At 44.4% G+C, this 27,748-nt stretch overlaps 1 protein-coding gene across 1 annotated transcript; it reads right to left on the bottom strand.

The window, feature by feature from the left end:
• zgc:113162 (uncharacterized protein LOC553743 homolog) lies at window positions 1-26,860 on the bottom strand. The gene is made up of 10 exons (XM_064308721.1): window positions 26,522-26,860; window positions 25,216-25,323; window positions 14,736-14,974; window positions 10,764-10,885; window positions 9,879-9,927; window positions 9,195-9,344; window positions 7,850-8,023; window positions 5,624-5,707; window positions 3,809-3,895; window positions 1-3,275 (listed from the first exon to the last, which is right to left on the bottom strand). The coding sequence occupies exons 2-10, from the start codon at window positions 25,244-25,246 to the stop codon at window positions 3,066-3,068; spliced, it is 1,146 nt and encodes a 381-aa protein (XP_064164791.1). The 5' UTR covers window positions 25,247-25,323; window positions 26,522-26,860; the 3' UTR covers window positions 1-3,065.
• Window positions 26,861-27,748: the final 888 nt, after the last annotated feature.

Raw genomic sequence — 27,748 nt, 5'->3', positions numbered from 1 at the left:
TTTCTGATCATGTTCCCATGGTTTATTGCAAGGCAAAACTGAACTGAAATAATACATAAAACATTCATTATGTCACATACAGTTTTACTACATTATTTGACAATGCAGTCCTATGTATGCAATTCATACGAATCCATTATACCACGGAATGCAAAAATACCACGGAATGCAACAAGTGTGACATGTATGACTTAATATGGTTTAAACATAATATCACAAAAAAAATATTCATCCAAGTAAATATGTAAATCAGGTAAGGGGGAGTCACACATGCCAAAAACACTGAGAAAGTTCAGTGAAGACCTGACAGTTGCTTTTGCTTTATTTTTATGCAGGACACATTTTATTATGAGAAACTTTTTATGCTACAGAACAGTGGATGACTGTGCTGCTGCCCAGAACTAAGAGTCATCCCAAGATGTAAGCAGAAAGATGAGCACATAGAAGACCTGGTTCAAAAATATATTTTAAATACTATAAGTCTTTAGATGCTGGTACAATTTGACAAGAAAACTTATGCGTGACCCTGAGAATGTTCAGTGGAAAAAAAAAAAAAAAAAAATCACTTGACAGAAAACATTTTTTTTTCTGAATATTGGTAAAAAAAATAGACGTCTCATTTATAATGGTTGTTTACAACTGTAATAACAGTACTTGATATGTTGAAATGTTTTCCTGAGGGAGTTTGTTTTTAGGTTATAATGTTGATATTTACAGTAAAATTAAATGTGGTAATTCCCTGAGAGCAGTGGTAAGCCATTATCTGCAGCAAAACCAAGGAGCCAGCTTTCGGTTCTCAACCTCAGCACCGGAAATAATATCGCCCCCTGCTGATATCTATGATTTTCGCTCAAAAACCAAGTTTCCCCATTGGGCTCCATTCACTTTTGACAGCAAAAATAAAATACTTCCACTCAAATATTGATGTTAGCTCTATGCATTATATTAGGGGGAAAATAATCACTTATTCTTTTTCCGAGGTAAAATATATATTTTTTCTACCACACAGACAAAGATATTCATTTTTTATTTATTATTTATTTTAGCCAATGTCTGTGCTATCCTTGTTGTACATGTGGATGTAGGCCCGTGACCAAGGACACACTGAGCATGTCTGTTGAGCAAAAAAAATGGTACTTCCTGGTTCTGATGTGCTCCCCATAGGTTTCTATTGGAGTCGCTGTCTCTACATATTATATACTCTAAGAGTAAAACTCCTACACTTGTGCCCTGCACTTACTCTCCATTTAATTGGTTAAAATAAGACATGCTTAGTTAATAAGCTGTAACATATTTATTACATATTTATACATCCCGAGAGTATACTGAGCAGATCTCTCTCAGCTCCAGTCTATGTTCCCATGTTATAATGCCAGTATGGGACAGCAGAAACCCAACAGCTTTGTATTAGTTAATGTGAATTAATGCTTTGTAGTAGAAGCAGAAGTAGGTTTCTAACATAAATACAGAAATTATTCCATTTTCTTTTGGATTTAGCAATCATATATTCTGGCATTCAATTAAATTATTCAATTTGGAAATGCTTGTCTTGGTGGACGTTCTGTTCTCAGGAAATTGTCTTTAGAGGTCCGAGGCAAATTTGCTTGTAGCATTCTAATGGAAATATAGCTCAACATTTTCCCCTTCAGTTCAGTGACTGATACACCACTAACAGAAAAACACCTCTTCTGTGTTTCTCTTCCCTCCCCAAGACTCACCCTGATACAAAAATATATTAGTTTTCTCATTCGGATACTTCCAGATCAAACAGCAATTCTTTCATCAGTAAAAATGACATAAATCTCAGACTGGGCTCACATTTTGTTGATTTTTTTTTTTTTTTTTAAAGGATGTGCCTGTTACAGTTTCACAGGCACCTTAACCGGGATTCAGAGTCAACCTCAGACAAGAAAAAATCGTGTAAAAACGGCTTGTCCTTCGACCACAGTAAAGCTTTACACAGAATCACGGAACGTTATAGATGCCGCCCATTCTCAGGGCCGCCCAACACTGTTCCTGGAGATCTTCCATCCCGTAGGTTTTCACTCCAACCCTAAAAAAAGATCGCTAATTAGCAGAATCGGGTGTGCCAAATTAGGGGTTTGAAATGAAAACCTACAGGGTGGCGAATCTCCAGGAAACGGCAGCCCTGTTCCGGTTTATTCTGGATTATTATTATTGTTATTCTGGAGTTTTCTGCTTGTTTCAAAAGGAGGCGTTCACATGACGTCACATGGAAAAACGCGGGTGACATGGACAAAGAGCACATGTGCTTTAAACAGAGTCTGAATAAAAAAGCTCGAGTTAGCATATTAAATTGAAGAGACGGAAACCTCAACACCTTGCAATTGCCCAAATCGCTGCTGATGAGGTGGATGAATCAGAGGCTGCCGACAGCTGAACAGGGAATGTTTCTGCAATGTTACAGTCCTGGTTACCTGTTACCTGAATCTACATCAGGAGAACGCTCAAGCTGTAGCTTTACATTACACAGGCATTTAGCAGACGCTCTTATCCACAGCGACTTACACAACTTTTACAATTATACAGCTGGATATATACTGAATCAATTCAGGTTACGTACCTTGCTCAAGTGTACAACGGCAGTGTCCTACTCAGGAATCGAACCTGCGACCTTTCGATTACAAGCCCAGTTCCTTACCCACTGTGCTACGCTGCCACCCCCTGAGCATCACCTCAGAATGAAAGCCCTGGGGGGGCCCGTCTGGTTCTGTCCCAACTGGACTCTGAGACGCACCGATGAGGCGGGCCGACGGAGGAGCTGAATGCTAAGCTAACCGTTAGCGGTGCTAAAAACAAAGACGGGGAGAGAGATGAGGGAAAGATGATGGCCTGTCGCTTTCAGCCTGGTTTCAGACGAGACTGTTTTATCAAAGAGCGTCGGAGAACAGTGGTTGTCGGCTAACGTGGGGTATATGCTGTCTGCAGAGGCACATGCACACGTGCCCACACAGTCAAACGTACAAGCCCTTATATCCACACGCTCACACCTCGCCCTCCACTGAACCGGGCATGGAGTCCTCTAAGCGTGTCTCTGTGCGACATCATGAAGTGTGGATTGCCATGACGACAGGACGGTGCCCCAACTCCCGGTTATTTACAATGCCCACAGTCCTTCTCTCTGGGAGGGTTAACTTGGGGGGGGGGGGGGGCCACCCTGACCTCAACTCCAAATCTGGGAGCTCCAGGGTCTCTGCGATATCCTCCAGCTCGTCCAACAGCTCCGAGAAGGAAGGCCTCCGAAAGGACTCCATCTGTCAATCAGTCAGTCAATCAAACAATCAGTCAATCAAACAATCAGTCAATCAAACAATCAGTCAATCAAACAAGCAACAAATCTATACTTAATTACCCTCACGACACAGCAGTATCAGTGTGCTCACTCACTCACACACTCATGCAACCACTCGCTCACTAAAGCACACACACACTCACTGACGCACTCACTCACTGACACACTCACGCACTCACTCACTCACTCACTCACTCATGCACTCACTCACACACTCACTCACTCACTCACTCTCTCAGTAAACACACACACTCACACACTCACTCACTCACTCACTCACTCACTAAAGCACACATACACACACTCACTCACTCACTAAAGCACACACACACACACACTCACTCACTCACCAAAGCACACACACACACACACACACACTCACTCACTCACTCGTGCACTCACTCACTCACTCACTCACTCACACACTCACTAACACACAGACAGTCTGTAAACTCATTCGCCCACATCCCCTCACTCACTCACTGCTTCACTCACCATACAGCAGCTGGCTGCGAGCTCTATCACCCGCTGTGGGCACCCCGTCACCATCTCCTCGAACGCAGCCACGTCCAGCCCATAATCCTGACCAACACAAGAGACCTTCTGTTCAGCAAAGCCCAATGGCCAGCTGCAGCTACAGGCCTGCCCCATCACTGCAGCGCCCTCTGCTGGCTCTGAGGTGCATGCACTACCATCTAACTCAGAGGTGCACGACTCTGGTCCTGGAGGGCCGGTCTGCATGCTGGTTTTTGTTCCAACCGATTACCTTAGTTTTAGTTTTTTGACAGCTCTATAAACTGTGCTGGTTAACTCCTGTGTCTGAGCTCAGTAAAATCCTTGGGATAAGCTTGCAGTTTGTGACTGTAGCTGGTGCTCATACAAATGACAGACGGATATATGATTGAGCAAATTAAATAATTAAGAGCAGAAGTTGGCACAAAAGCCTGAAACAGATCGGCCCTTGTTGTGCAGTCCTGATCTAACTCCCTCACAGTCCCTCAGTCTGTGAACTGCACCGCTGAGCTGATACAGGGGCACAGGCAGAGGGCCGGTGCCATTACTCAATCAGACAGGAAGTGCACTAATAAATATAATCCCGCCCCCTTTTTGGGCTTAGACCAATTATGCATCACCAGAGAGACTACTGCCTACAGACTGAGTGGCATGTTATACCCAGCACATTCAAAAGCACAGTCTCACACTTATGGCATATAGATATATGCATTATTTTCTAATGATAACACATGGGAAAGCCAAATGATATGTATTTAGTAACAATCTGTGAAACCAATACATAATTTTATTTTCTGCAATTACAGTATTTTGTTCTTTATATTGATGCCTCTACTTTCGTGTTACTCAAATCACAGTCTCTAGGGCTGAGAACTGGTTTTCCACCCTCCCTTTGCCTGGGAGTCAGGTGTGAGGACAGTCTGGCCAATCAGTAGCACTAATTGTTCAGTTAATTACCTGGCAGAAAAGAAAACCAGGGCTGGATTTGGATTCGAGGGCCAGCTTTGAGTATCCACGATCTATTTAAATTTAAATATCACTACCATAACTACATAATCCTGATTTCATATGCCCACGGAGAACGAGAGAAAGAAAGAGAGTTCATTCAGTGCGCTGGCAGAATCGCGGACAGGCAAGCGCTTATAACAGACCAGGAATAATTTTAGCACGTAGCACAGTATGTTCTTGATTATGCCAAGTCTGTTACTGGGCTTCAGAAAAGTACAGCATAATTATATTTCAATCAGCCAAAGGCAGCTATTACAGCAAAGAGACAGACAGACAGACAGATAGATAGATAGATAGATAGATAGATAAATATACAGACAGACAAATAGATAGACAGGCAGACAGACAGACAGATAGATAGATAGATATACAGACAGACAGACAGATAGATAGACAGGCAGACAGACAGACAGATAGATAGATAGATAGATAGATATACAGACAGACAGACAGATAGACAGGCAGACAGACAGACAGAGATGGACGGACGGACAGACAGACAGACAGACAGACAGGCAGGCAGACAGACAGACAGACAAACAGACAGACAGATAGACAGGCAGACAGACAAGACAGATAAACAGACAGACAGATAGATAGACAGGCAGGCAGACAGACAGACAGACAGACAGACAGACAGACAGACAGATAGACAGGCAGACAGACAGACAGACAGACAGACAGACAGCCAGATAGAAAGCAGAGCAAGCAGAAAGCAAGGGGATCAGCAGGGGACACACACGTTGTGTTCCCATGGCAGAGCCGTGCGAGATGAGGGACAGGCTTTACCTGGGTTCGTGGCAGTATTTCGGGGTCGGCCGGGATTTGGCCCAGGATCTCGCACAGCACAATCCCAAAGGAGAACACGTCCACCTGCGGGGAGCCACAGGAAGGTCAGGCAATCGACCAATCAATCAGTCAATCAGTCAACCAACCAAATACTCAACCAATCAACAAGCCAACAAACCGAATAACATTCAACCATAATTCAATAACCAATAATTCAATCAATCAACAAATGAACAAATATTTCAGTCAGTCAGCCAGTCAGTCAATCATTCAATGATCTTTTTTTGTAACCCTTGACAATAGAGTAGTCATAGAGTGTGTACATTTAAGTGTAATTTGTTCCGTAAATAACTCTGGATAAGATCACGACTACACAATAAATTGTACTAAAATAATGAAATATTGAACAAGGAGATGAGAGAACAAAAAAAAAAAAATCAAGACATAAGACACAAAAACATTAGAACAATATCCTTTTGAAATAAATGTTTTTTTACTCATGGAATTGCATATTCCAGATGAATGGGGCAGTAAAAAAAAAGAATAATTGGTAAATTTGGTCAAAGAAACATCTCAATTATTATTCGCCTCATATTTACATCATAGCAGAATCCGTGTGCTTTCGTACGTGCACCACTTTTTAATCCGTCTCACCCACTCACTCACTCACTCACTCACTCACTCACTCACTCACTCACTCACTCACTCACCAAACCAAGAAACAAAGAACATTCAGCCTGTCGCCTTTTGACACGCACGGAAATGGCCTCGGTGATTTGTGTGTGCTGTAATGATGCAGTGAGCTGAAAAAGAACGGGTCCTAATGAAACCTAATAAACGACGCTGAAGCAATGCGCGCGGGACTGACAGGGAAGAATAACGACTCCTCTGGAGAACGTCCTGTTCCAAACGCGGCTATCCAAACGCGCGGAAGTGGCGCTCTGCGAGTCCCTCCTAGAACGAGTCTTTATTTTTTGGGGGGGGGCTTTTTTCAGCTGTATTTGACAGACAAGAAGAATTAGGAGGAGTGAGAGAGGGAGAGAGGGAGAGACACGCGACAAAGGTCGCGCGGTCGGACTCGAACCATCGCCGACGTCACGGCTCGCAATGAGCATGTGGAAAGCGCTCTGCGGGCTACGCCACTGGAGGCCCCCTTTTTTTCAGCTTTTAATGCTGCTTTTATTTCCTTCTTTAAAACCTACATACACCACCGCAGCCATTGTGAAACCCACTGCCCCACTGCACACTCTTATAATAACCTGCTCAGCCAATCACTCTATGTTTTGTTATACAGTGCCATTTAAAGTCAGCGTGTCACACATTGGATTCATTCATTCATGACAGGAATTTTCCAAGGTAAAACAAAATATTAAACCAAATAGTACTGCGCGCAGACTCGATCGGGAGCACCATCGCCAAAAATAAAGTAACGATCAAGGAACAGAGGATGAAATTCCTGGGAAAAAAAGCAGGATTGCTTCCCCTGTCTAATAGTGGGATTTCACTATTTCTTTTTCTCAGAGCCTCAGGCACCAGCCCAGGACAATATCGGAAGGGAGGAGAGGGAAAAGAGAGACGGAGAGGAGGAGAGAAGGACGGCGTGACACTCGCGAAGGGCTGCAATCAGACCGTGACCTCCTTTCTTCAGTACCCCCCGAATTATTATTCCATTTGGAAGCGTCGGAAATGGAACAGCTTCAGCCTTTTTTCACACGCAGCTTTCCCCAAATTCGCCTTCGCGCCGCAGATTGCGGCTCATTGCGGCTCACGGCCCCCCGAGCGGGCGAAGGCGGCGGGCGGCCATTTTAGAACACCGTCGGCAACGAATTTATAAAACGGTGAACGCCACCCCGCCATTCCTTAATTAGATTTTTTAAATTAAGTTAAAAAAACATTTTTTTTAATTCGCTTTTGATTCCAATCCATGTAATTTATTTCCTCCAATGATTTTTTTTTCTTTCATTTTTAAACGTCTGCTTTATTTTCACTGTATGAGCTCTTACACTGTTTGTACGTGTGTTTATTCTTCCTTCCTTCATCCATTGTTCCTTGAGCATCCTAACCGAAGTGATGTCTAAATAAATAAAGTCATGTTGACTCATTTCATTTCAGGCCAGTGCCTTAGACTGAGGATGAGGAAGAGAAGCTCTGCTGTGAAGGTGAATGATTGCTCCTTTGAGGAAGAGCTGACAGCCGGGGAAGGGGGGGGGGGGGGGCTCTCTGTACCTTGCGGTCGTACGGTTCCCCCCTCAGCATTTCGGGGGCCATCCAGAAGGCGGAGCCGACGAGGGACAGCTTCCTCTGCGGGTCGTTGGCGGGCAGGTCGGCCACCTCTCGCGCCAGCCCGAAATCGGCCACCAGGGCCTCCCGCCCCCTCGCCGACACCCTGATCAGGCAGTTCTGCGCGGACAAGACAGAGACAGGACATCAGCCACGTTTCCTGCGCTCCGATTGGCCCATGCTGCATCAGGAGCCTGACGTAGGAAAGCTCTGGTGAGGTATAGTGGAGAACGGTGATCCTGAAGACAACAATGATGATGATGGTGATTATTATTATTATTATTGTTATTATTAGTGTTGTTATTGTTATTATTATTAGTATTATTAAATATTACTATTAATAGTAATAATCGTTATCATCATTATCATCATAATAATAACATACATAAACATTTCTGTATCAGATAATCTTACTTACAAACACACAGATATTTACTTCAATTGTATTGCAGTAAAGACAGCAGTGGTGAAATATTAGTGGTCCCCATTGTTGCCAACCAATCCACTCTCCAGTAGGGGGCAGTATGGCACAGCTTAAACCCCCTGCAGTAGAGCAGTATCCTCCTCTGGGAGCGATAACATTAAGGCAGAATGCAGCATCACTCCTGAATCCTGACCCATTACTCTCTATGAGTGAATTAAAGCGCTGTTCTTTAATCACCTCACGCGGGCCAACAGCAGTGAGAATTGCAGGGGCACGCTGGCGGTGTCAGACTATGTGACTGTCAACGGGAAAAGAGGAAACAGGGGAAAGATACGCACGCGTTCTGCGTGCAAGGTGCCGGCTGAGAAGAGAAACGCTGAACTCACTTATTTATTTAAATGCTTCTCAGAAACTGGCTACAGCGGGTAAAAGAGCACCTGTTGGGCATTCGTACCTGGCCCTCCTTCAGCCTCCTCACCTGATGAATTATTCAGACTGAAAGCTAATGAGCTATACAAAACCTGAGAGTGGCTTTTATAGTCTGTGCGTGTTTGTGAGTGTATATACCTGTATGTGTGTCTGTATGTGTGTGTATGTGTGCGTGTGTATATACATCTGTGTGTGCGGCGGTAGGTGTGTGTGTGCGTGCGTGCGTGTGGGTGTGTGTGTGCATGTGCGTGTGTGTATATGTTACATGTTATACGTCATGTGTGTGTGTGTGTGTGCGTGTGTGTATATGTTACATGTTATACGTCATGTTATGTATGTGTGTGTGTGTGTGTCAGTCGCTGTTGGCGGTGTGTGTACGTGTGTGTGTTCTGTGTGTTGCGTCTGCAGTCTGCACCATGGCCACGCCCGCAGGTTTACCTTAGAGTTGAGGTCCCTGTGGTAGATGTTCTTGTAGTGCAGGTAGATCATGCCGCGGGCGATGTCACAGGCCAGGTCCACCTTCTCTCTCCAGCTCAGGGACACGTCCTTCCTGGAGAGGAGTTCCTCCAGGCAGCCGCCGTTCATGTACTGCGGGACAGAGCGGCAGTGAGACACCGCGCCCCGCGCCCCTGGCACCGCGCCCCGCACCCCTGGCACCGTGCCCTTTGACCTCGCTCCACATTCCATGTGCCACGCGGCATTGATATCCTAACCTTTGAGCTGCTCTGCGCTCTGATTGGCTTACCTGTGAGTCCGCCCTGGCTTGGCTTGGCCAGGCCTGACTTTCAAAAAGAGGTTTGAAAGCTCAAGGTGAACTCCTAGTAAAATGAAGCTTAAAATATAATAATAATAATAATAATAATAATAATAATAATAATAATAAATATGGTTTGGGCAGGTGAGCGGACAGGTGACTGCACGTACACTGATGACTGCTTGGCTACGCTCAGGTTTACCTGAGACATGCTGAAAAACTCGTTCTGATTGGTGGGCCTGCTCAGACACAGTTGGGTGCGATTGACAAGCAAAGCAGGATGGGTAGAATCGGAGTCCCCCCCCGCTTTCCCCTTCCCCATATCTCTCTGAACTAATCAAGGAAGGCGATAAAAGAAGATAACACACCTCTAGGATTGGGTACAGCTTTTCATCCTTCACACAGATTCCAAGATACCTAAAACCAAAAAAAAAAAAAAATAAAGAACAGATATGAACATCTTATAAACCTCGGAGAGATTCCAGAAGTGTCAGATTCTGTCTCTGCCAATGCCATAAACCAGTCCTCCATAACAATACATACACATAAACCCAAAGGTTCTCGCATTCAAAAGTAAACTCAAATTTATCGTCTAACAGTAATTTAACTTTTGGCTCATGTTGATCATAATACAAACTACATCTGACCCCGATTCATGCACTTCTCTAGAGCGTCAGCCAAATGCCAGTAATGTAACATAAGCTCACAGATACATCTTTGTACGCTTAATGAGGTAATTTGATATCCCTTCCGAGGTTCCAAGACTGAAAAACGCATGTCAAGTTTTAGCATGCGCTAGCCTATTGAATGTCAACATCATCATTTTATATATATATTTCCCATGCTGTTTCCCAACACATTTTTCAATATTGACACATTGACAATCAAACAATGTATTTCTGAATGATTCATGTTGTGAGAGCTTCGTCAAGCACTTACTGCATATGTGTGCAATAGCCTGAAGTGTAACGGCTATTTTGTTTTGTAACTGTTAACCGGTTAGAATATCAGGTTCTAAAATACCGTTTTCTTCCAGAATATTCCGGTTCAAGCCCCTGCTAGAAGGTCAAAGCTTTTTGCTAAGCGAAACCAGGCAACGTCATTAATGTCAGTAAGTCACAACACTGGAGACACAGTGCGCGGTCTGAGCCTCATATTTTATTAAGTGTGTGAGCGCGCCGATCATGACGACAGGGAAAGAAAGAGGAGAACGGAGCGAAGCGACTGGCTGACGTTTTTGAAAGGAGGCTTGCCTGACGATGTTGGGGTGCGAGAGCTTCTGGAGCAGGCCGATCTCTCGCACGATGCTGCTCTGGTCCACGTCCTTCTTGTAGATCTTCACCACCATCGCCTTCCGCGTCGTGCAGTGCGTCACCTGGCCAGCAGGGGGCAGCGGTCACAGTCAAGGCCTATTCCACATTTCTCTGCCCATTTTCTGCCACTTCCCATAGTTATTTCATTTTATTGGCTGGACCGCAACAGCGGTGCCAGCCCTGCAAACGCGAATGTCTGTGACTGAGTGACTGAGTGAGTGATGAAGTTACACCATTGGTCGGCCGAGTTATGAAGTCACACCATTGGTCGGCCGGTCCAGCCATATACTAGGTTTTCACCCGGCCTTGTTTTTTTTCTACTGTATATACAGATGTTTTTCTTCCCCCATCATTTTACAATAATCAATTTCATCTCTGTACTCTGAAATCACAGGATCTACGGTGGTGTGTGTCCGTCTCACGCCCCACAGAGAAAAACATTTCTGTCTGGAAGGAGATAGTCGCGCATCTGCCTTCCAGCGGGCTGATCTGGTACGTCTCATCTCAGAAACAGGACTGTAAACCGAGATAAAGAAATCAGTCTGGAGCACACAGATTTTCAGCTACGTATCGCAAACACAACTGCACACACAACTCTTTTTCATTTCTGTGTCGCAGGGGGAGCATATTAAACTGTATTAGAGTAAAAATTTGCAGTGGGAGATGATCAAAAGTACAGCATGCAATAGCAAACTACTCAAAGCCAACCCTGAAATATCGTTTTCCATTATTCCATTATGCACGTTTTGTGGTTCTTGCGTTCCTGTCGGCGTGTGCTCGGCAAGAATGACGTCAGAACGTCGCAGGATTGCGAGCTGCATGCTCCAGCTGCAGCCAGAACAATGCATGCCTCCTTTGATCTGTTCGAACGGCAGGCCGGAGAAAAACACACCAGACTGAAAAAAAAAACACGTACATGTACTGCACGCACAGCGTGATTCACGGTATCCAGGTCGAACCCTCGGTTTAAAGCGACCTTCTGGGACCCGAGTTCAACCCCCCCCACCCCCGGGCCCGAGTGCATGCACGGCCTCGAGGACAATGCGCCCAATCAGGAGCCCTTGTGAGGGCAGACCGTATCGCACGCCGCATCGAGATGCCTATCGACGCACAGTTCCGCTCGAACGCGAACACGCCAACCAGACCCCGAGACGCGACGGGCACCTCCTGCATTACGTCAAACAAGAACGCGTTTTCACCCAGCTGCGATTCGGCCATCTTTAACCCTCTACGGAGCAGGTGGGCTGTTTTTATGACATCAGCAATGGAACGTTCGGTTAAGAAAATTCTAACCGCGTACAGTGCAGCGTTTGTGATCTCACACTTTATAGGGTCAATTAAAATGTTTCTGGCTCAACAACCCCATCAATTATGAAAGCACGGAACTTTAGCCCGGGGGGTTATAAAACGATCCTGGGGGACCCTTGGCATACGCTGGGTTTTATTACAGACGTTCTATTGATCGATGTGGCAGAAAACTGGTTTAACTTCTTTGACACTCTTTAGCCGAAACCAATCTCAACCGCATGCAGGTTCGGCCTGTTGATTTAGATCCAGTGACCACGCGTCAACACTTTCATTTATCTCAGCCATCGATCTATTTTATTATCCTTTCAAAAAATGAAAAAAAGCAACCTGTGTAAAAGCAGGGCCCTCTGAACTGCTTCTGATCCAGGGACTCCCATCATAAGTAAAAGTTAAAAAAAATAAATAAAAAAGCCGTAGACCGGTGGAAGAGAACGAGGAGAATGTGATCGCGGAACAGCGGGGGGGGGGGGGAGGGTGCAATGAGAGTGCAACTGCAGACCCCCTACAGTACCTTTGTGGAACCCCAGCATAAAACTCTAGTTCTAAAGGAATCATTAGTCATGCATCAGAAGAAAATTAAAACATCAGCAGATCTGTCTTGCTAAGCCATTGCAGACATAATGTGACAAAAGGGAGTAAATCTTTCAGTAGACATAAAATTCATTAAAAATTAAGAGCAATTAATATCTTGTTGAAATGCAGGGCTGGTAATTGTGGATGGAATGAAAAGCAGCGATACACAGGGGTCCCCCAGGACTGAGGGTGAGGACCCCTGCTTCACTGCTGAACACAAGTCACCTTTACAGATGACTCATCTGATAAAATAAGCAATAAGTGTAAGACATTATTCCTTCACCTAAGGGGTTCAGTGTAGAATGTGCCTAGATGTATCTGGTGTATAGCTGGAGTCACGTCACTTTATGTTTTTATTGTCCGTTTTGAAAACATTTTAAAATTGCAGGGACATGTTTCTAGAATCCCGCTGGATTTGTTCATCTTTACAGCAGATGCACTGCTCTACTGTCAGGAGTTGTTGTTGTTGTTGCGGTTGTGGCCATGGGTAAACTCAGCCAGCCAGCCAGGCCTTGTGCACAGACATGGCGCACTGTTTTCCTAGAAAGAGGATTAATTACAAAGAAAGCTTCCTGCGCAGTTTCCCCCGTCTGCCAGCCATTTGGATGGCTTCCACATGCAGAGCCGTGCACCTGACCCCGCCGGCTCGGCCATTCTGGTTCCGTGGAACGTAACACCATGGAATGTTCCGGCTTGGCATTGTCTTCACTTTTTCCTTTTTTTTCACATCGCGAGAAAGCCAAGCGTCTAGTCGAGCACAACACGCACCATTCAAAATCGCTCCTTTAACGGTGAGACGAGATGGTCTGAATAGCCTGTTCTCATTGTATATTCTTCTGTTCTATTGCGTTAATGCGTTTCGCATTGGGACATTTTGTGCTAAGGAACTTCAATGACTGAGATGGGAAATAACGCTAAGTATAAATAACCATTGACAAGCGAGTGAAATACAATACCGTGTGTCCACAAATACTTGATGTGATTTTCAAAGCAAGAATCGATGTTACGCAATAAAGCCCGAAGGACCTTAAATCAAATAGAGAAATTTAAAAAAGCATGTGCTTTAACTGCAGCTGGAATATGTATTGCGGAAATATACATAATGTCATAATAATGTCATTCATTCACGTGATGTATGTAATATGTGACATTAATATTAATTTTAGTGATATGCGAGTGCAAACAAACTGGTTGTCCTTAGGACAGGGGTGCTAGTCAAAATACCAAAGAACATGCTGCTCCAACTTAGTGAGGAGATGAACTCCCAATAATGTGACGTACCATATTCACATGGTCTTTATTGAATTTCAACTCATTAATGAGAGAAATAAACAAGGTGTCAGCCTGTGTGGAAGACTATACTATGACAAAAACAAATATGTCAAAATGTGTCAATGTGTAAAAGAACAGTGAGCATATAGTATTTGGATACAATGCTGCAGTCCATTCTTGAATGTAATATTAATGGGCGTTACCTGAATGAAGAACAGTAAAATTGTTGATTTACCTCTTCGGGTGTTTCATATGAAAATATGAAAATACCGCCAACTGCTTTCAAAAAACTACAGAATGCTCACCCGCCCCATTCAAAAAAAATAATGTCAAAACACAGGTGGTGTTCAGTGTCAAACCAACTCTTTACTAACATTTTACTTCACTTCATTCCTATAGGACTGGAGTCATATCAGCCACAGGTGTTTGATGTCTAAACTGGGTGTTTGTTTTCAGGTAAAAGAAAAAAAAAAAAGCCTTTGGCTCCCCAGGGCAGTGCTGACTAGCCCCTGGTGAACGGTCTAATGAGAGTTGAATTAACACTGAACTGAGTATTACTGCATGTCGTTGCGGAATTTATGCTCAGTTTGTCATTATTGATGTATTCTGTGCTTTTAACGTGTTTTTATCTTCTAGCCCCCCCCCCCCATTCCCTTCAGTGGCTTTCATCGCTCGCCAGGCCGCCATCGTAAACAAGAATTTGCTCTTAACGACTTGCCCGGTGAAATGAAGGCGAAATAAGATAAATGAAATAAACACCTTGTAGACCTTGGAGGAGAAGCCGCTTCCGATGCGCTCCGCGCTGAAGTTTTCCCAGAATTCCAGTTTGCGGACGGTGGCGCGGAGCGCGTGCCAGCGGTCGGCCTGGCAGTAGGAGTCCGCGGTCTCGCCCAACGGGGCGGGGCTGCTGGGCTCCGAGGACGAGTCCACCTCCGAGGACGACGAGTCCGCCTCCGTGTCCACGCCGACGTCCACCGAGCACGTCCTGGAGAGCTCGCCTGTGGGCATACACAGACCTGGGGTCAGCCACTTCACCTCTCACTGATCTGGGGTCAGCCACTTCACCTCTCTCTCTCTGCCGTCCTTTATTACTCTGAGGCTCTCGCTGATCTGGGGTCAGCCACTTCACCTCTCACTGATCTGGGGTCAGCCACTTTACCTCTCTCTCTTCCCTACTTTATTACACTGATCTCACTGATCTGGGGTCAGCCACTTCACCTCTCTCTCTGCCGTCCTTTATTACACTCTGAGGCTCTCGCTGATCTGGGGTCAGCCACCACACCTCTCTCTCTGCCGTCCTTTATTACACTCTGAGGCTCTCGCTGATCTGGGGTCAGCCACTTCACCTCTCACTGATCTGGGGTCAGCCACTTTACCTCTCTCTCTTCCCACTTTATTACACTGATCTCACTGATCTGGGGTCAGCCACTTCACCTCTCTCTCTGCCGTCCTTTATTACACTCGGAGGCTCTCGCTGATCTGGGGTCAGCCACCACACCTCTCTCTCTGCCGTCCTTTATTACACTCTGAGGCTCTCACTGACCTGGGGTCAGCCACTTCACCTCTCGCTGATCTGGGGTCAGCCACTTTACCTCTCTCTCTGCCGTCCTTTATTACACTCTGAGGCTCTCACTGACCTGGGGTCAGCCACTTTACCTCTCTCTCTTACCTCCTTTATTACACTCTGAGGCTCTCACTGACCTGGGGTCAGTCACTTTACCTCTTTCTCTCTCACTCCTTTATCAGTCCATAGGACCCCCACAGACCTGGGATCAGTCTTCTCTCAGCCCACACTCCATGACTGTCACTGATCTGGGGTCAGTTAGGGTGTTCTCTGATCTGCTCTCTCTTACCCTATACTCCTTTATTACACTCTGAGGCTCGCAATGATCTGGGGTCAGTCACCTCATCTCTTTCACCTGTGATCATTGCTCTCTCTTTATTTTTTACTGATTCATTTTACTCACATTGCCTCTGTCCTCATTAATAGGGTGCAGAAACAAAGCTTAAAAGTGGTGCAGCGAAGGAGGTGACAGTCTACCATTTATTTTTATTTAAATATTGGTGACCAACATTTTGGCACTGAACATATCCAATTTCCACCCTAATTTGGAATGTCCAATGAACTACTGCAATGGCAGCTGCCCCCATACGCGATCCCCACTGCCGCATCAGGGGAGTTGAGACGACTGCGCTTCCCCTCCGAAACACACGGGGGCGCCAGCCTGCTTCTTTCCACACCGCGGCCCACAGACAAGCTCACACAGAGCTGGGTCCGGGAAGACATCTCATATGCAGCTTTGACATGCAGCCCGCAGGCACCCGACTGACTGACATGGGTCGCTAAAGAGTGACAAAATGCAGACCGACAGAACCGACCCACGTTCCACGCCTATATCCTTGGCCAACGCAAATCAGCAACTGCCCATCTGGGGCGACATAGCTCAGGAGGTAAGAGCGACTGTCGGAGGGTTGCCGGTTCAATCCCCCGCCCTGGGCGTGTCGAAGTGTCCCTGAGCAAGAAACCTAACCCCTAATTGCTCTCGACTAACGAGCTGATTGGTACCTTGCATGGCAGCCTTTCACTGTTGGTGTGTGAGTGTGTGTGAATGGGTGAATGAGAGGCATCAATTGCAAACCGCTTTGGATAAAAGCGCTATATAAATGCAGTCCATTTACCATTTACCCATCACACAATTACTGGCCGGATTCGATACAATCACCACAGCGTGGTGCCTTAACCAAATGGGCCGCCCAGCAGCCCACTGGATCCACCACTTGTGACAGCACTCAGCTCTGGGGTAAGTGCCATTGTGGAGCACTGGCACAGAGATGAGCCTCCATTAAAAGCAGTCACCTCCTTCAGGTTATAATCAAGGGGCGATGGGTATCCCTTAATCAGTTATTATGGCTCTGTGCAAAATACGTAGTCTGAAAGTGCACTACCGAAGGAAAAATGAACTGAAATAATTGTCTTGTTTGTTACTGTCTCATCTAAATCCACTCAAAGGACCAAGGAAGTCTGCCAGAAAAGAAAAGACAACAAAGATCCAGGGATAAGAGACAGCATGCAGACATGAGAGAGAGAGACAATGTCAATGCCATTCTTCAAAATTAATAATATAAGACAAAACAAACCAATACCAAGCAGTTTCATTGCTGAATTGTAAAACAACTGATCTCCAGTAGATCATTTTAAAAACACATCAAAAACAACATTTTTCTGAAGAACTGATATTTCCAGAACGACTGTATGAAAATGAAGTGTCAATATTTTAACAATGACTGAGGGATTGCATCAGCACAGCTAAATGAAGATAAGAAAGAATAAATGCTCTCCCATAAATTAAAGATAACCAAATGCAGATTTAAGATGCAGCCATAAAACCCTGGAGAAGATAAAATCTCAGGTTCAGCAGAGCAAGGTATCTGAGCAGATCCTTTAACACTGACCCAGAACAGAGAATCCATATCCATAGATGCACAACTTTGTGTTCTTAACTTTAAAGTTAAGTATCCTGGCTGCCAAAGCCAGACCGTTTCTGTACCATCGGGAAATTCACGAAGGACACACGACCCAGTACAGTACCGTGGAACGCTGGAGGGGAGTATCCGATAGGTCTATAGAATCGGTGCCCAGAGGCTGTGGATTCGGTTTTGCTGCGTGCTGAACTCTGGGACTTTGAGCTGGTTTTTCCCACAAGAGATGTTTTCCTCTCGGCCGACGAAAGGACCACCGACGCTTTGAGCCAATGACACCCCTGCTGCCGCAAATCACAGGCGCAGCAGCTGGAGCAGATTCAATGGCCTCTTGGTCTTCTGGACAGGAAGAGGAAGCGGGGGGGGAGCGTTTGTACTCGCAGCGACATGGCGGCCGGCAGCTTGCGGGGGGGAGGCAGTGAGCGCGGATTCTCACACCTGCCCCAGAGAGGGGGGCGGGCGGGGGGCTACCATGAGGGCGTCATCCCCCCGCTTTGCGAGCAGACCTGACTTTCGGCACGTCAGTGACACGGGGGTCGCGGCAGAGGGGGTATCCGGGACGGGTCCCGAGAGGAAACAAATGGGCGGCTGTCCCAAAACGAACCCTGAGGTCCCTGCACGTACGCATGGGCTTCACCTCTACCCTGCAGTATTTATTTACTCTACCTTTATTTGATCGGGTAGGTCAACTGAGAGCTCCGTTTTTTTCTTGGCGGTGATGACCTGGAACATCAAAGCTAGGAGAGAGAGAATGTGACAGACTGTGGAAACCCAGAGGTATTCACTCTTGGCCTCGGTGAACTTGCAGGGCAGCTGGTTTTTTTGCTTTTACCGAGCCAAGAAAGCAGGTGAGGGGAATCCTGTACTTGGTTGTTTAAATCAATCAATGAAGCGCCGAGTAAACCTTGGATCTCCAAGGCTGAGGGAATTCCACCAGTGTCAGCCAATCAGATGTACAAGGCCGGTTAGTAGACCGCCAGCCTGCTCTTGGTTCACTACATTCTCTTGTTGTCACGGCGATTCCCTTCCCCTGCTGTGACACGTCAGCCTTCATACATAACAATTTACAGCCTCGCTCATTTTCGCCATAGTAAAATTCAAGCCATCAAATGTGACAAATGGAAGGACAAACAAAAAAGAAACGGGAGGAAAGCTCAGTTTTTCTGGAAGTGGTCTGTGACACAAACATGGCATTTGTCTATCCAGAAATGACAATCTATTTGAACTGTGTCTTCAGGATAAATCGGTTAGCTTGTTGATGAATAGTCTTATCATTCTTGGGAGATTATTATTATTATTATTTTTTTACAAACCTAGAACCATTAAAACCCTACCAAATATTATTGTGCTTAAAAATGAGCCTTGCTTGTACTTCATGTATTTAGAAAAAAGAAAAGAAAAAAAATGCTACCAATCTATTGAACATTGTGACTCTATTTCGCTTAACTTTAGAATGTCCTTGCCCTTAAGTGACTGTTAAAATATTACTTTGCATTATTTTGTTTGGTCCTTTTATATTTGTATCTGATTGCCTTGATTTTTTTGTATATATATATGATGTATTTTGTACATATAATTTGTTTTTGTAATAAAAGAATCAACATGCGTTTTTTATGCCAAGAGTATATTTTCTTTACTATCTTTTGTTTAGTTTTTCAGTCAGATAGACTAAAACACACAAGTGTCAAAATAATAATAATAATAATAATTTTAAATCATTAACACAGCATAACAATTTGTGATACTAATTGTAAATGGCTACATGTGCTCAGTATGGTGTGCCTCAGTCTCTGTCAGAAGTCTCAGCACTGTAAGGCAATTACTTTTGATTGACTGCAAAGGGGAATCATCATTAAAAACTGATTCTGTGTTCCACGATGATTTTAAATCTGAATATACACACGGTGGAAAGGGGTGCAGTTTGAGTGGGTATGAGAGCAGGGTCTCTTTGGAAACGATCCACTCAGTTATTTCATCTTTAAAAATACCACTAAGGCACGCTTCTCATGTTAGCGAGTTAAAATGCCTTAATTGATATGGAAAGTATACCTAGGAGATCGTTTAAAATATGCTGCACGAATACGTTAAGGCTTACAGGGCTTCTGTGAAGGTATGATACAACATGAAAAACCAGCGTGTGCAAATGGCAACGCAGGTAATGATAATCAACAGGTGTGAAGCAATCGGGAGTGTACACGGGAACATTCCGTGCTCGCAAACACCTCACCTCACCGTGCATCCTGAGTCAGAAGAGTGCTAAGCCTGCGTTACACATGCTCATCAGCCTCCTAAAACCCTATGAGCATCGGCCCTTACGTGTCACAACTCTGATTGGATGATCTCTTCCTGTCAAAAACTAATTCTCCACGGGTCGCCCTGTTCCCCCCCCCCCCCCGAGCGGGGGCCACTGACAGTTGAGTGACGGACAATGCAGGCTCCGCCCACTGAGGTGGAGACTACCTGAGCCGTGCTAAAAGACATGGATCAAACATAATCTGCTGCGAAAACAAAACAAAACAAAACAAAACAAAACAAAACAAAAAAAAAATCACTTCTGAGAACTCGCACAAAGAACTGCGAGCCTGTCTCGGCTCGCCGGGTTCTGCCCAAACCCAAAAACGTAATCACCGCTGGAACAGAACCAGGCAGACACAGAAACAGGACCCAGTCTCTCTCTGCGGGGCGAGCGAACGACCGAGAGAGAGACACGGGATGAATGAGTGAATCAGCGAGATCATACAGTGAATGATTAAAAGAGTGAGTGAGGGATAACTATGTAACAAGTGAGTGAGTGAGTGAGTGAGTGAGTTACAGAGATACGAAATGAATGAATGAATGTGAATGAGATATGTAGAGAGCGGACTGACTGAAAGTGAGTGAGTGAGGGAAATTAAAGGAATGAGCGAGTGAATGCATGAGGTGCATTGTAAGTGAAAGAGTGAGCGAGGAAGTGATACGGAGTCAGTGAACGAACACGGGGATGAGAAAGACACGCAATGAACAAGTGAGTAAAAGAGTGAGTCACCAGAGGGAGTTAATAAGAGCATGAGTTAATAAGCAAATGGAACATACTTCTTTAGGGTGAGAACGAACATCACTAAGTTTTCATGTCTCCCCTGTGGCGACGGGCCATTAGCGCTGGTCTGTACCGGTGGAACTGACAGCCAGGTCTGTGCTCCATTTCAATCCCATCCCCTCTCTTGGAGGGCTTCCTCACAGGCCAATCAGAACGGCCCGCCAGCGTAGGATCATCTGACCCATTAGCCCCGCCTACAAGGGCAATCTCCAAGTAAGTGGCTGCGTTTGGACTTTAATCACCACAGCCACCACCTGAGGAAATATGACCTTGAAACCCTGACCTATGAATTATTTCATCATAAGCATACGCGACCAGACAGGCGAAAGGCCAGCCAGCTACAATCTCTTTTATTACTCGTTTAACAAAAAAAAAAAAAAGATGTTAATTAAATTACTCGGACGCTGAGCTTAAAGTGCGTGCGGAAGCCAAGCGACAGAAATGAGCCATTAAGGATGGTAATGTACGAGGCCACCAGTGGCGAAGAACAGAATTTTAATAGACAATAATGGTTTTCTGAGGCTCGTTTCAGAAAGCCCGTGTCCACGCTATGGAACTGTTCTGGCAAAGCGTACTCATTTATGCAGAACTAAACCAATCGGGATTTACAGCGTTGGACACACACTGAGAACGGCTGCTGCACACAGTAAAATGTTTGGCCTTAAATCAACTCAAACACTGTCTATATGGGAATTAATAAGAGAAGTAAATACACTTGGGAACATTTTACTCTGATAGAATATATTTGGATTCACATAAATACTGTTATAGCTGAATTAACACCGAGAATTTTATAGCACAGGTTAGAACTAGGCAAGGATCTTAAAATGAATTATACAAAGGACAGATTATTAAAAGAGGCTTTTCTTTTCGCTTTGCAACAGGACATGAGGCTCTGTGGTTTGCTCACTTCTTTAGACTGTTCTGTTATTCATTCCACAAAGATATCGCTCAAGATGAGATAAGGTCATGGAATACAGCTGAATAACACTACATCACTACATGCAGTAGTGTGTGTGTGTGTGTGTGTGTGGGTATGTGTATGTGAGAGAGAGACAGAGAGTGTGTGTGTGTGTGCATGTGCATATGTGTGTGTGAGCGAGAGATTGAGAGAGAGAGAGAGAGAGACACAGAGACGGGGTGACAGACAGATGCAAACACAATGCACAATGGAAAGCCATTAAGGTTTGCATCACGTTTAAACTTGGCAGGTGGAGCAGACACCCGCAATCACAGGGTGAGGCCTAGGAGTCACACAGAAAAAAGAGCCTGTAGTTTTACAGCAGGGATTCCACCTTTATATTCCACCAAAAGAACAGGACAAAAGCAGCCTTGTAAGGACGCACTACAAACACATCATTACAAGCATAAACACCTTTGTGCTATATCCATTACTGCCAGGGGCGTTTTAAAAACCCCATATCACAACGTGCTACACCTTCCTCTGTGTTTTACATGGCCTTATGATCTTAGAAAGCTCCTGGAGCAAAGACGCAGTGTATCCGCTATGAAGACACGAGCATTCTTACACCACTTTTAATGGACTGTCTGAAGCCCAGTACGCTTACCCTGTAGCACAGGAAGCAAACGGGGAAAAAATGAAACAATAAATGAAGTAAATGACGTGACGTCCCCGAGTTGTGAATATTTCAGAGCGTGATATAAGATCTCTCTCTCATGTGAGCCACTTCAGCACCATTGTGGGTCTGTAACACAATCTGGTTTGTTTCCGTTACAGTAGCTGTCCCAGAGCTCTAGGTCAAGACCCACTGTGTGAATGCGTGTGTACACACGTGTGTGTGTGTGTGTGTGTGTGTGTGTGAGAGAGTGTATACATGCATTTTGTGTGAGAGTGTGTGTGTGTGTTCACTTTGTGTGAGTGTGTGCGCATTTTGTGTTAGTGTGCGTGTGTGTGTGCATTTTGCGTAAGAGTGTGTGTGTGTGCGTGTGTGCGCATTTTGTGTAGAGAGAGAGAGAGAGAGATAGACAGAGAGAGAGAGCGTGTGTGTGTTTCAAGTGGTTCAGGTCACCTCTAATTAAGAAAGAAAATAAAACAAACAAGCTCAATCCCTGACTCACATACAAAGCTTCCTTACAGTATTAGTACTCCACCCAATGCATCAGACATTCTTGTGTTCTGTTCCACACCTGAACATCACCTGTGAGGTGAGGTGAGGTGCACTCAGCCAGGATCAGATCCATGGGAAACGTGTTTTTTTTCATCTGCGCACGACCTCCATAGCTATAGCCACAAAAAGATCCCTGTCCCGAGTGACTGATGTGCTCCTGCACTTCCCACCACTCACGTTCGTCTGCCACAGGGGCGGTGTCCTGCGTGTGCGGTAATTACAACACAAAGAACTGCGTCTCTCCAAAACCCCGACGGATGACGAAATCACGTCTCGGCAACCAGACCAGCAAAAAAAAATAAATAAATAAAGAAAGAAAGAAAGAAAGGAAAACACCACGCAAACAGGGATATTTTCTGTTTCGGAAGGTTGACAGACCTTCTCCACGCAGCAGGAAGAGAAGTCAAACAGATGCATACAGGTCGAGTTTCCAAAAAAAATTTTTTTTTGTTAAAGAAACACTGAGAAGCACATGCTCGGCTCAGCTAATCTTCACGGCCCTGCTAAATTCCACGTTCTGTTGACTCATCGCGCTTATGTCTGCGACAGAGACTGGCGCAGCACCTATTCATCAGCGCGGCTTCTCTCTGAGTGCAAATACTCATTGTTTTTTAAAAACTAAACAGAGTCCCCAGATTGTTTTTTAAATGGTTTATCTGCTTCTTCAGTTGTGGGGTAAACCCGGATAGACACCCTAGCTAAAACAGTACACAACAACATTCAGGGACATTACTTCACATTAAATGTGGAATGAGCTCCTCCTGAACTGAGCTCACTGATTCAACCCACAACAAGTCAGGGTTTCCCCTACGATTGCGCCATGAATTACAATTCAAATCGGAACAAGCTCCATGTTCGCACTATATTATTTTAAAGAGAGTATGCGAGTTTTCGCATTTCGTTGTCAATCAGGCCCTTATTTCATAAAGTACGTATTGCTCCACTATAATTCCTCCTGTACATTTCCACTGTAAATTCCCCTGTACGTTTAGGCTCCACAAATATTCATCAAAATATTCCACCGGGGCTGGTCAAATAACTCAAATGTCTGTTGTGTAAACCTTGACCCGAGAACAAGATCAGAAACTAGATAAGCTGCATTTTCTGCATAGCCGGGTTAGACGGTGCTGTGCTGAAAGGTATGTGCATTTTCTGACCTGCTTTCCAGAGAGCTTGCATATAAAAGTGAAACCTTTCCTGAAAGTGAAACCTGGTTCATGTGGGGTATCGTACTGGGTAAAATGTGTTTGTATGCGTCTATGTGCATGTGTGTGTGTGTGTGGTGGTCTTTTTTTTGGGGGGGGGGGGTGAATACATGAACTTGAGCTTGGCAGAACGTGGAGGTGTTTTGCAATGCTACACCTTAAGCGCAGAGAAACCAAACACTCCGGTGAAACACACCTGACCTCCTGCTGCGATCGCCATGACATCACCTGGCCTGTTCACACACGCTGCGGATCGAACCCTGATGCCCCAATTCCCCATCCCCCCCACCCCCACTCCCCAAACAGCTCACTGCCACCCTTATGGAAATGGAACCAGAGACCAAGACACCCAGCTCCCTGAATAAATATTAAATTATTGTTTAAAATGAACGAGGGATGGCCACGCAAGCCAATGTCTTTATATGACAAACGCCGCAGCTTCAGAGTAAAGACTGTATTCATCGCAATTCCCCTAAGCAGCAAACAAATATTTAAAATACATTAAATGTATACTATAAACAGCAAAATTAAATAATAAACTATAAACTAACTATAAACAATTTTGCAAAATGCTAATATTTACATTTTCTGACCTTCCTATTAGCATAAAAGGAAAACGGGTTGATGTCATACTGGCTCAAACCCGCCGCCTGGCATCTTGCCCCAGTAAGCAACCGCTGAGCCGGCTGTTTGTTCTGAAGAATTTCATGGCAACACTGTCTTTAAAAACAACGTACAGTACAAGCCTGGGGACCAAATTAAAATGCAAAAGTTTACTTGAACACGCGATACTTCTTCCACACCAGAGGCCACGATTGATCTTGCGATGGCGACGGAAACTAATATATTTGTTGGACATCTTTCAAGCTGTCGTCTGAGCGGAACTCTCAGTTTAGCGAGGTCCGTGCGCAAATGCATCAAGTTCAGCCTCACACGGCTTCCACGTCATGGGAAATGAGAGAAAACTACTTATTGGTTTGTGAAAGCAAAATTCATCAAAGCAAAAAAAGAAAAGAAAAAAAAGTTCAACTTTAATGGCCTGGCCCATAAAATTAATTAGAGGGATATTAACTGACCGTAGTTATTTTTAGGACAAGCACGTTTTATATGTACAGAAGACATTCATACAAACAAAGAAGACAAATATCCCACACCTGCTGGAAATATATAACAGTATATAATTTATAAGTATATAAATATATATAAATATAGTATATATATCGTATATAAGTATATAATATAAGTATATAATTTCACAGCCCTGTGCTAATGTCATGAGAAAGCTAATGCTAATGAGAAAGTTCAGGAAGTATGCTTTTGTGAAGGAACAAAATTATTCAATCACTTACTCCATTGGTTCAGCAAACTATTCATGTGCATCTTGAAGGCTTGCGGGACTTCCTCCGCGAAGGAAACACCAGCCGGGCGAGCCGAGGGCAGGGGTCTCTATCCTGGAGCTGAGGAGAAGATCCGTGAATAGCAATTAGCGGACTGCAAGTAGGCTAGCAGACACCACAATGAAGAATCAAACACACACACACACACACACGCACACACACACACCCACATCGGATTCGCACACAAGTATTGTGTTCTCAAATTTAACTCCCCAACACGAATACAGACATGGCTGAAAAGTAGGTAATCGCTTCCCGTTGTGATACCGCAACGCAGTTTAATTTACCTGTCAAGGTTAACGACTGTCAAGGCAAAACTCAGAAACATCGTCCTGGATGAAAGTTTGTCGGTCAATTAAACAAACTGGGACGAACAGCTGATCACCGTCACCCATCACACCGGACGTCAGCCGACAAGACTGAACAAAAATGTATTTATGGGTGAATAATATGAGTACTTTTTAACATAGGCTATAACATTTCGCACCTCATTCACGATTATGTTACACTCGCCTTCTAGGTTAAACGTAGGCTACACGTGCAAGTCCAAATGCTTTGAAAATACGGAGCTTCAGAAAAATGGGAAACTTTATATGTTTTTAGGCTACGTCTCATCATTTTCACACTGTGGTAAGTTCGCGTGTTTGGTAGAACATAGACCTATGGTTACATTACTCATCTTCCTCGGGGCAGTATAAACATTAGTCGAATTTCCAGTCTCGGATCATCTAGCCTACATTTTTGCGCTGTACGATGAAATCATGACCTTATCACATTATAGGCTACAAAGAAAATACTGGTTGCATATTAGGATACCGTGTATAGCATATAAAACAATCAAAGATGGCCTACAGGCCAGGTTAAAAATAAACGGAGCAAAAAACTAGCATAAAAACTGATGTTATGAAGCTTTTAAATACAAAAAGCACGCATCGTGACAGGTGAAATAATTCCATTTAGATTTATAGAATGAAAAAAAAAATCGTGATTACTTATCCACCGAAAATTTAAGTATTAAAAAGTGTTTGGAAAGTTTCTAACGGTGATAGGAAGATTAAGAAAAATAACTATAAACAACTTGATTTCCATTTGTCCCTTGGCCACAGTTAGGCTAACTATAGACATCAAAACATCAGCTAATTCAAATATATTTAGAGATAATAATAATAATAATAATAATAATAATAATAATAAATTAATGACTAAATAAACAAATCATATAATAATAATAGTAGTAGGCTAGTGGTAGTAAACGTACGTGCAGTCGTCGTTCTGGATGGAACAATCAATTAACCAGCCGCTCGTCTCTTCGATGGAAAATAAGAATACGCAGCCGCGTGTGACTACTCTCCTAAAACCATCGGCATATAGCATGTGCACTGTATTCCTCTGTGTGAAGTCGTAGTAGGGCACGGTTGACAACACGTCTCCGTCTCGCGGTCTGAAGTCGCTTACACACTCCCGTCTGTCAGTGCACCCGCCTCTTTAATGTCAGGCGCCCCTGACAGTACTAGTTGTTGGCCATTGTGCTATAGGGCGGGCTGATTTTGAACCGTCTGTCGACATGCATGTTTGCACAGTTGTCTAAGGAACACCTCATTACGATTACAAATTGCAAACCGCGGTTTGCTCATCCCACTTTCCTCTCAATTTCTCACAGTCAAGCCAAGCCAAGACCAATGGCAGAGTTGCCCGGGATATGTGTACATGGATGTATAAGTTTGTGTGTGTTTAATTAAGGTTTTCTTGACATAGCCTGTGTACATGTAGGCTATGTGTACACCGTGCACATATATCACCGTGTGATAGTTTCACTTTGCATTTATTAAAGAGGGAGCGGCTTTTAATAGGAATGATCTGGAAGTCTCGCCGCATGAAATGCATGCCCGTGTTTGTTTCTGATGGTGCAGCATTTCTGGTATTCAATTATTTCCTCATACAAGGGACTGGCACCATGACATGATTTATGGTAAAATTCCCCGTTTATATCCTGCTGAAAATTCCATCTTGAACCCGTATAAACTGGTCAAGCTGGTTTAAGATGTGTTTTTCACACTTTAAACTGGTCAACCAGCTGTTCACCAGCTGACCAGCGTACTGTATGCAGTCTGCTAGTCCAACAGTTCACCGCCAGCTTACTCTACCAGTTTAACCAGCTTTGACTTGCCACAGATCAGCTACAACCAGCTAGAAGTGTCAAAAACACACCTTAAACCAGTTTATATTCCCAGCTGGTTTTAGCAGGGTAATCAACTAAAAAAAAAAGAGTTTATATGAGTGCAGTAGGGGCTAAATGTACTCAGTACAACTAAAATACTCTATCATTTTGTGTTGTGTATTTTCAACTCAGCACTTAGGTACATTGATATTTTGGTTGTAAACTTCATGTGCATTTGGTGACAGCCGTCTTGCAGCAGACAGGAGCATGGCTGCCAGGTCTATGTGGCCGAAGTGGCCAATTTTCTGAGCAAAGCTTGCCAGAGTC

Source organism: Anguilla rostrata, chromosome 14 (genome assembly GCF_018555375.3).
Source record: "Anguilla rostrata isolate EN2019 chromosome 14, ASM1855537v3, whole genome shotgun sequence".
Taxonomy (NCBI): domain Eukaryota; kingdom Metazoa; phylum Chordata; class Actinopteri; order Anguilliformes; family Anguillidae; genus Anguilla; species Anguilla rostrata.
This window is presented reverse-complemented; position numbering and strand designations above follow the sequence as displayed.